This window comes from Somniosus microcephalus, chromosome 4, assembly GCF_052327205.1.
Source record: "Somniosus microcephalus isolate GS21.2 chromosome 4, FLI_Smic_1.0, whole genome shotgun sequence".
NCBI lineage: Eukaryota > Metazoa > Chordata > Chondrichthyes > Squaliformes > Somniosidae > Somniosus > Somniosus microcephalus.
The window spans coordinates 35,902,278-35,912,660 of record NC_140990.1 but is presented as its reverse complement, the minus strand read 5'-3'; the positions used below and the strand labels follow the sequence as shown (position 1 = coordinate 35,912,660).

Here is a 10,383-nt window from a genome sequence, read left to right as displayed (position 1 = left end):
ACCAATCACCTCCTGTCTGATATAAACCAACCCCACAGTCACTGACACCAATCTCCTCCTGTCTGATATAAACCAATCCCACAGTCACTGACACCAATCTCCCCCTGTCTGATATAAACCAATCCCACAGTCACTGACACCAATCTCCTCCTGTCTGATATAAACCAACCCCACAGTCACTGACACCAATCTCCTCCTGTCTGATATAATCCAACCCCACAGTCACTGACACCAATCTCCTCCTGTCTGATATAAACCAACCCCACAGGCCTAGAAAGATTAAACTCAGCCCGTTGCTTGGCTTGGACTTGTCTCCATTCCCGTGCTGAGGGGATTGCTGTACCAGACGGGAGGGGCAACACTTGGGGACTCTCGATTCTCCATCAATTCCCATTCCCCTTCATTCTGCTGGATAATGGATGTGCCACTGTTTGTAATTTGCAAGTCAGTAAGAATTGTCAGCGAGGATTAATCAGCACTTTCTAGTTGGAGATGTAAATCAGTGGAAACTTTCAGACACTGAATTGTAAATTTTGTACCAAAGATTAATTTAGGATTGAAGTAAAATTCATAATTTTTTTGTAAAATAATTTCTGATCAAAGTCCCTGAATTAAGGGGAAAGGATCACAGACAGCGGTTCTCAAAGGGACACTGCAGCCCTGAGAAGTCAATCAGCTGTATACCCAGAATATTAAACTCCTGCCCAGTTATAGGGATATTAACATCAGCAGATACAAACCCCAAATCTGAGAATGAACATGGTTCAGTTCTGGATGTGATTAACAGCAGAATCCAACCCATGCAGTCACTTGTGAACTCACTAGTGTGTCAGTAGTTTGGATGACTGATTGAATCTCTTCCCACACACGGAGCAGGTGAATGGCCTCTCCCCAGTGTGAGCTCGCTGGTGTGTCAACAGGGTAGATGAACAAGTGAATCCCTTCCCACACACGGAGCAGGTGAACGGCCTCTCCCCATTGTGAAGTCGCTGGTGTGTCAGCAGGTTGGTTGATTTAATGAATCTCTTCCCACACATGGAGCAGATGAACGGCCTCTCCCCAGTGTGAGTGCGTTGCTGTACAATGAGATTGGATGACTGCCTGAATCTCTTCCCACAGTGAGAGCAACTGAATGGTTTATCATCAATGTGAACTCGCTGGTGTTGAATCAGTTCCTCAGAGCTTTTGAAGCAGTTCGCACAGTTGGAGCATTTAAAAGGTCTCTCGTCAGTGTGAACTCGCTGGTGTCTCAGAAGGTGGGATGATTTAGTGAATCCCTTCCCACACATGGAGCAGGTGAACGGCCTCTCCCCGGTGTGCCGGTAGCAATGAGTTTTCAGCCCAGACGGGTAAGTGAATCCCTTCCTACAGTCCTCACATTTCCACGGTTTCTTCGTGGTGCGGGTGTCCTTGTGACTCTCCAGGTTGGATAATCAGTTGAAGCCTCATCAACACACAGAACACGTGTACGGTTTCTCCTCGCTGTGAACGGTGCGATGATTTTACAGGCTCTGTAATTGGTTAAAACAATTCTCCGTCCACATTCAAAGGCCGATATTATTCACGTCCAAATGTATCGAGAGCCTCGGTCAGATCTTGAGGTGATGTTTGGTTTGAGTTTCCCATCTACAAATCCTCCCCTTCTAATATCATGTAAAAAGAGTTCACAAAAGACATGACTGACAGGATAGGATAGAAATTCAGAACAGACAATTCCAGGTGCTGACTCTGGCTGGGTTCAGTTCTACACTCACTGGTTCCCCTCTCTCTCCTCCCCTGAAGGTGCTGACTCTGGCTGGGTTCAGTCCTACACTCACTGGTTCCCCTCTCCTCCCCTGAAAGTGCTGACTCTGGCTGGGTTCAGTTCTACACTCTCTGGTTCCCCTCCCTCTCCTCCCCTGAAGGTGTTGACTCTGGCTGGGTTCAGTTCTACACTCGCTGGTTCCCCTCCCTCTCCTCCCCTGAAGGTGCTGACTCTGGCTGGGGTCAGTTCTACACTCACTGGTTCCCCTCACTCTCCTCCCCTGAAGGTGTTGACTCTGGCTGGGTTCAGTTCTACACTCGCTGGTTCCCCTCCCACTCCACCCCTGAAGGTGCTGACTCTGGCTGGGGTCAGTTCTACACTCACTGGTTCCCCTCCCACTCCACCCCTGAAGGTGCTGACTCTGGCTGGGGTCAGTTCTACACTTACTGGTTCCCCGCCCGCTCCTCCCCTGAAGGTGCTGACTCTGGCTGGGGTCAGTTCTACACTCACTGGTTCCCCTCCCACTCTGCCCCTGAGGGTGCTGACTCTGGCTCGTTTCAGTTCTACACTCACTGGTTCCCCTCTCCTCTCCTGAAGGTGCTGACTCTGGCTGGGTTCAGTTCTACACTCACTGGTTCCCCTCCCTCTCCTCTCCTGAAGGTGCTGACTTTGACTGGGTTCAGTTCTGCACTCACTGGTTCCCCTCCCTCTCCTCCCCTGAAGGTGCTTGACTCTGGCTGGGTTCAGTTCTACACTCACTGGTTCCCCTCCCTCTCCTCCCCTGAAGGTGCTGACTCTGGCTTGGTTCAGTTCTGCACTCACTGGTTCCCCTCCATCTCCTCCGCTGAAGGTGCTGACTCTGAATGGGTTCAGTTCTGCACTCACTGGTTCCCCACCTTATGAATTGCTTCGGGCACTTTGTTAAACACACACACAGCAGAAGCACATTAATCTGATGGGAGATCACTGACACAGGGGATATGGGGAGGTTAAATGTGAGGTTATCCACTTTGGTGGCAAAAACAGGAAGGCAGCTTATTATCTGAACGGCAATAGATTGGGAGAAGGGGAAGTGCAACGAGACCTGGGTGTCCTTGTGCACCAGTCGCTGAATGTAAGCATGCAGGTGCAGCAGGCGGTTAAGAAGGCAAATGGTATGTTGGCCTTCATAGCGAGAGGATGTCTTGCTGCAGTTGTACAGGGTCTTGGTGAGACCACAAATTGAGTATTGTGTGCAGTTTTGGTCGCCTTATCTGAGGATGTTCTTGCTATGGAGGGAGTGCAGCAAAGAGTCACCAGACTGATACCTGGGATGGCAGGAATGACATATGAGGAGAGATTGGCTCGATTGGGCTTATATTCGCTGGAGTTTAGAAGAATGAGAGGGGATCTTATTGAAACTTATAAAATTCTAACAGGACTAGACAGACTAGATGCAGGAAGGATGTTCCCGATGGTGGGGGAGTCCAGAACCAGGGGTCACTGTCTAAGAATAAGGGGTAAGTCATTTAGGACAGAGATGAGGAGGAATTTATTCACCCAGAGAGTGGTGAACCTGTGGAATTCTCTACCACAGAAGGCAGTTGAGGCCAATTCATTAAATATATTCAAGAAGGAGTTGGATATATTTCTTAAGGCTAAAGGGATCAAGGGATATGGGGAGAATGCAGGGACCGGGTACTGAGTTTGGATGATCAGCCATGATTTCATTGAATGGCGGAGCAGGCTCGCGGGGCCGAATGGCCTACTCCTGCTCCTATCTTCCATGTTTCTATGACAGACGAGCAGCCAGCGGTGTGGGACCTCCCAAGAGTCCGGCTTCCTGACTCGCTGGGGATTTCCCAGCACTTCCTGGTTGTCCCGGAGTTTGTGTCTTAAACTGGCGGCTAGTTGTGGGCAAGTAATATTGAGTGTTTTAATAATGGGGCCTGGGGCCGCACTCGGGGTGTGAGCAGCCCGCGTCCCCCCGGGGTTCATTTTTTTTTTGGTCATTAATCTTTTATTTAAATCTGGTAGTACTTGTTACAATTCATCAATTACATGATAAATCCATTACATTCATTAACCACAATATGCTAAGCCTTAGAAAAAACAGCTTTAGGATTAACAGTACAAATACAATAATAAATTTTTCCAGACAAAACCAATGTCAACAGTACAGGTACCCATAGTAAAAAGCAATACATACCAGTCCTACTGGCAATCTAGTAACTCTTCATTTTTGCTTGGTATATAACCTGTTGTCCTTTTTTCAAAATTTTAACATTCAAGTACAACAGTACTTATACAACTCAACAGTTACATAGTAAATCCATTACATTCATTGACCAATTATGGTCAACAATATAAATACAACACTAAATTTTACAGGTAAATCAATAATGTTTACAGTACAAACTGCAACTATTTAATAAACCAAGATTCCATACATGCCAGTCCAACTGGCATTGTTCAATCATTCAGTCATTCATTCCTCCATTCGTCTGTTCGTTCGCTCAAGCGTAAGTTCCATGTGCATGACTGCATACATGTGTGCCGTTTCTATCTGTGTGCATGCCTATGTGTTCGTTCATCTGTCCAGCAGGCTTCACGCTCACCAAGCCGACTTTCACCTGGGGAGCGAGGGCCCTTCATTCGGTCGAACGTAAGTTCCATTGTGTAAGCATGCGTATCATTTGTCTACCTGTGTGCATGCGTGCGTTCGTTCAACCATCTGGCAGGCCTCACGCTCACCGAGTGACCCCCGTCCTGGAGAGCGGGCCCTTCATTCGGTCGAACGTAAGTTCCATTGTGTATGCGTGCGTGCATATATTTGTATCCTCATGCATGCATTCACTAGAGCGTTCGTTCGTTCGATTAAGGAAGGCTTTAACACTAAATAACAACACAATATAGAAAATCCCACAACCATATCAAAAAATCACTTAAGACTTCAAGTAAACTACTTTTAACCAGAACCCGAAACTTCTTCAAAAACAAGTAATACCAGTTCAATGCCAGTCCTATTGGCACTCTAATAACTCCTCATCTTCACTTGATGTCATCCAACCATATAATGTCATGATCATTGTCCACAGTCTTCAACCTTTCCACAGAAAAGAAGCTGACCACTTTCTCAAATCCCGTAAAAGAGGAAAACGACTACTGAAATTTCCTTCTTCTTGCTGTTATCATTCACAGGACCCAGCCATCAAGACATTCGTTATTCCTTGCCGATATACCTTGTTTTGTCTTTTATTTTCCTTTTTTACTTTTATCCCGTTCTCTTTTCCCATCTTATGGCTGTTCAAGCACCATACTATAGATAGGAACAGTCTGTCTTTCCTCCACCAAATGGCGGCGCACAAACCCGATCAAATCACCGAAACAAAGACACACAGCTGCCACCAGATGGAGCACAGGCGGGGCCGCTGGAACTCATTCGGGCCCGAGAGCGTTCTTCAACTTTAGAAACCTTACAACATGCTCACCCACTGCATCTCCCGACTCTGCTTCTGGCGACCAGCCGCTCTGCCCTAGGCCCCCCACCTGGGGTCCTCTGTGCTGGGCCTCCCGCCTGGGGTCCTCCGTGCTGGGCCTCCCGCCTGGGGTCCTCCGTGCTGGGCCTCCCACCTAGGACACTCTCCTCTGGGTCTTCCACCCTGGGCTTTCTGCACTGGGCCCTCTGCACTGGCATTCCCCGTGAGCAGCTGGGGTGTGGAGCAGCCCGTTCACACAGCACCGAGCAGAGCTGAGCTGAGCTGCTAAGAATCTCGCAGCCTCCGCCGGGGTTCATGAACCCGCTCCCTGAGCTCGGGGTGTGAGTGGCCCGCGCTCCCCCCGGGGTTCATGAACCCGCTCCCTGAGCTCGGGGTATGAGCGGCCCGCGTCCCCCCGGGGTTCATGAACCCGCTCCCTGAGCTCGGGGTGTGAGCGGCCCGCGTCCCCCCGGGGTTCATGAACCCGCTCCCTGAGCTCGGGGTGTGAGCGGCCCGCGTCCCCCCGGGGTTCATGAACCCGCTCCCTGAGCACGGGGTGTGAGCGGCCCGCGTCCCCCCGGGGTTCATGAACCCGCTCCCTGAGCTCAGGGTGTGAGTGGCCCGTGTCCCCCCGGGGTTCATGAACCCGCTCCCTGAGCTCGGGGTGTGAGCGGCCCGCGTCCCCCCGGGGTTCATGAACCCGCTCCCTGAGCTCGGGGTGTAAGCGGCCCGCGTCCCCCCGGGGTTCATGAACCTGCTCCCTGAGCTCGGGGTGTGAGCGGCCCGCGTCCCCCCGGGGTTCATGAACACGCTCCCTGAGCTCTCTCACCTGATGTGTCAGCGGCTGCTGCCAAGGTCCACGCATGCTCGGCTCACACTGCCCGGGTGATTAACGGGACCTCCAGACCAATAGGAAGAGAGGGGCGGGGCTGGAGGACCGAGCGGGTGGCGGGGCTGGAGGACCAAGCGGGCAGTGGGTCCTCCAACCAATCAGAGTGTGTGAGGGGCGGGGCTTGACCTTTAATCCTGAACAACTGAAGGTGAGCTGAGCATGCGCGGACCTTGGCTGACACATCAGGTGAAAGAGCTCAGGGAGCGGGTTCATGAACCCCGTGGGGGACGCGGGCTGCTCATACCCCGAGTGTGGCCCCAGGCCCCATTATTAAAACACTCAACATTATCCGCTTCACAAACACCCGGGGTGGGCCTCAGGCCCCGAACAAGAGCCCCCAGGCCGGGCGTTTGCCCCGAGCTGGGCGGCAGCTGCGGGGCTTTCTCCCGGTGACAGGCCTGGGTTAACGGCCACCATCTTGAGAGGCTCAGGGGGCAGCAGGGCGCATGCACGGCCCCCTTGGCCAGGAACCAGGAGGAGAGAATCTTGTCAATTTCTATCCTGGACTCACAGTGATGGCTTTTGTAAACTTCTTTTACAGGCTGTGAGAAGGGCAGCATTTACACACTGCAAACTCAAACTAAACATCACATCAAGATCTGACAGAGTCACTCCATTCATCAGGACCCGAAAATCATCGGCCTTTGAATGTGGAAGGAGAAACATTCGTCTATTCTGTCTGTGGGAAAAGATTTCAATCATCAGTGTGACTGGAAAAGCACCGAGACACACACACCCGAGTGAGAGTGTTCCAGTTCACTGACTGTGGAAAAAGCTTTAACCAGTTACACAGCCTGAAAAAACGTCGCACCATTCACAGCGGGGAGAAACCGTACACGTGTTCTGTGTATGGACGAGGCTTCAACCGATCGTCCAACCTGGAGAGACACAAGGACACCCGCACCATGGAGAATCCATGGAAATGTGGGGACTGTGGGAAGGGATTCCATTACCCGTCTCAGCTGGAAACTCATCAACACAGTCACACTGGGGAGAGGCAGTTCACCTGCCCCGTGTGTGAGAAGGGATTCACTCGCTGGTGCATTCTCTAGACAAATGTGAGCAGTCACACAACACCAGGTTATAGTCCAACAGCTTTATTTGAAATCACAAGCTTTCTGAGTGCTGCTCCTTCGTCAGGTGAAGTGGAGAGATGCATAAAGACACAGCTTATATAGTCAGAGAATAATGTCAGATGTCTACAGGTAATCTTTCTAACTGCCATTTATCACACCTCGGCAGAGAGATAATGACAGCAATCAAAGGTGTGAATGTTGTCCAAACAGCTCAGTCAGGAAAACATTACATCAAAGAACAATGAGGTGGGGTCACAAGGGGTCAAATGTTGCAGATGCTGGGGTCTGTATGAAAAACAAAAAAACAGACAAAAAACATTTTTTTTGCTGGAAATCACAGCAGGTCCGGCAGCATCTGTGTAGAGAGAACAAGCCAATGATGACTTGAGTCTGGATGACCCTACGTCAGGTGGGGTTACATGTAGCGTGACATGAACCCAAGATCCCGGTTGAGGCCGTCCTCATGGGTGCGGAACTTGGCTATCAGTTTCTGCTCGACAATTTTGCATTGTCGTGTGTCTCGAAGGCCGCCTTGGAGAATGCTTACCCAAAGATCGGAGGCTGCTGAAGTGTTCCCTGACTGGGAGGGAACACTCCTGCCTGGCGATTGTTGCACGGTGTCTGTTCATCCGTTGTTGCAGTGTCTGCAAGGTCTCGCCGATGTACCATGCTCCGGGGCATCCTTTCCTGCAACGTATGAGGTAGACAACGTTGGCCGAGTCACATGAGTATGTACCATGTACCTGGTGAGTGGTGTCCTCACGTGTGATGATGGTATCTGTGTTGATGATCTGGCATGTCTTGCAGAGGTTGCTGTGGCAGGGTTGTGTGGTGTCGTGGTCGCTGTTCATCAACACAGATACCATCATCACACATGAGGACACCACCCACCAGGTAACTATAAAGGGGCTGCAACCTCTCACACTGAATATATACATGGCCCATGGACTCCCCTAGGCCGCAAACATCACATCTGGCATTGGAGTCCGGAAAGGAGTTTAAAAACTGTTGCACACAATAGCTCCTTACAACAGTCTCCACCCCAGATCCCCAATGGTGCAGGGAAGGACCCCCGTGTAGAGAGCACGCCATTGGGGAACCTCACCTCCGCCGAGATGACCCGCCAGTCTGATTGAGATTGGGCAATAAACAAATGAATCAATAAATGATACAGAAACCTGAGTCCCCGGGTCCTCAGCCCTGGTGTGAAGTACGCTGGCCATCAATTTTCTGTTACTGACTCACACCTCAAGCCCCACCCAGTCTGGTTTAATTACTAAATGTTTTCTAACTCGGGTTCAGGCCTGTCATTCTGAGGGAAACAAGGCCTCATTTATTGGTGTGTCCCACCCGAGCGGCTGTTAATGGCTTTAATAAACTGGCAGCAAGGTTGTTTTTAAAGGTGGAAAGTGGTGAAAAACACAACTAGCGATGCCGTCTTCACAAAGGAGGACAGAAATAACCTCCCAGAGATGTCGGGGAACATAGGGTCTGATGAAAGGGAGGAACTGAAAGAAATCAGTATTTGTAGGAAAATGGTGTTAGGAAAATTGATGGGACTGAAGGCCGCTAAATCCCCAGGGCCTGATAATCTACATCCTAGGGTACTTAAGGAAGTAGCCCTAGAAATAGTAGATGCATTGCTGGTCATCTTTCAGAACTCGATAGACTCTGGAACAGTACCCATGGATTGGAGGGTAGCTAATGTTAACCCACTATTCAAAAAAGGTGGTAGAGAAAAAGCAGGGAATTATAGACCGGTAAGCCTGACATCGGTAGTGGGGAAAATGCTAGAGTCCATTATAAAAGATGTAATAGCAGAGCACTTGGAAAGCAGTGACAGGATCGGACAAAGTCAACATGGATTTACAAAAGGTAAATCATGCTTGACTAATCTACTGGAATTTTTTGAGGATGTAACTGGTAAAATAGATAAGGGAGAACCAGAGGATGTGGTGTATTTGGACTTTCAGAAGGCTTTCGATAAGGTCCCACATAAGAGATTAGCGTGCAAAATTAAGGCACATGGGATTGGGGGCAAGGTATTGACTTGGATAGAGAACTGGTTGGCGGACAGAAAGGAAAGAGTTGGAATAAACGGGTTATTTTCTGAGTGGCAGGCAGTGACTAGTGGGGTACTGCAAGGATCGGTCCTAGGACCCCAGCTGTTCACATATATTAATGATCTGGACGAGGGAATTGGATGTAATATCTCCAAAATTGCAGATGACACAAAGCTGGGTGGGAGGGTAAGCTGTGAGGAGGATGTCGTGAAACTCCAGTACGATTTGGACAGGTTGGGTGATTGGGCAGAAACATGGCAAATGCACTATAATGTGGATAAATGTGAGGTTATCCACTTTGGTGGCAAAAACAGGAAGGCAGATTATTATTTGAATGGCAATAGATTGAGAGAAGGGGAAGTGCAAAGAGTCCTGGGTGTTATTGTGCAGCAGTCGCTGAAGGTAAGTATGCAGGTGCAGCAGGCAGTTAAGAAGGCAAATGGTATGTTGGCCTTCGTAGCAAGAGGGTTCGAGTACAGGAACAAGGATATCTTGCTACAGTTGTACAGGGTCTTGGTGAGACCGCACCTTGAGTATTGTGTGCAGTTTTGGTCACCTTACCTGAGGTAGGACGTACTTGCCATGGAAGGAGTGCAGCGAAGATTCACCAGGCTGATACCTGGGATGGCAGGAATGATGTATGAGGAGAGATTGTGTCGATTGGGCTTATACTCACTGGAGGTTATAAGATTGAGAGGGGATCTCATCGAAACCTATAAAATTCTGTCAGGCCTGGACAGACTAGTTGCAGGAAGGATGTTTCTGATGGCCGGGGAGTCCAGAACCAGGGGTCATAGTCTAAGGATAAGGGGCAAGCCATTTAGGACTGAAATGAGGAAGAATTTCTTCACCCAGAGAGTGGTGAACCTGTGGAATTCTCTGCCACAGAGGACGGTGGAGGCCAGTTCATTAAATATATTCAAGAAAGAGTTGGATATATTTCTTAAGGCTAAAGGGATCAAGGGATAGTGGGAGAAGGCAGGGACAGGGTACTGAATTTGGATGATCAGCCATGATCTCATTGAATGGCGGAGCAGGCTCGAAGGGCCGAATGGCCTACTCCTGCTCCTATCTTCTATGTTTCTCAAAGCTCACAGACAGAGAAATCCACTTCATCAGCGCCCCTGCCACAGGACTCAATATCCACCCC

General features: G+C 49.7%; 1 protein-coding gene across 2 annotated transcripts in view; it reads left to right on the top strand.

Annotated features, from left to right (window-relative positions):
• The first annotated feature begins 6,999 nt into the window (after positions 1-6,999).
• The window catches only part of LOC147118619 (uncharacterized), a 78,688-nt gene continuing 75,304 nt past the window's right edge, over positions 7,000-10,383 (top strand). For both annotated transcript variants that reach the window (XM_085984505.1, XM_085984506.1), the window contains exon 1: positions 7,000-7,075. In XM_085984505.1, coding sequence (XP_085840631.1) covers positions 7,000-7,075 — 76 coding nt within the window. The remainder of the gene's footprint in view (positions 7,076-10,383) is intronic.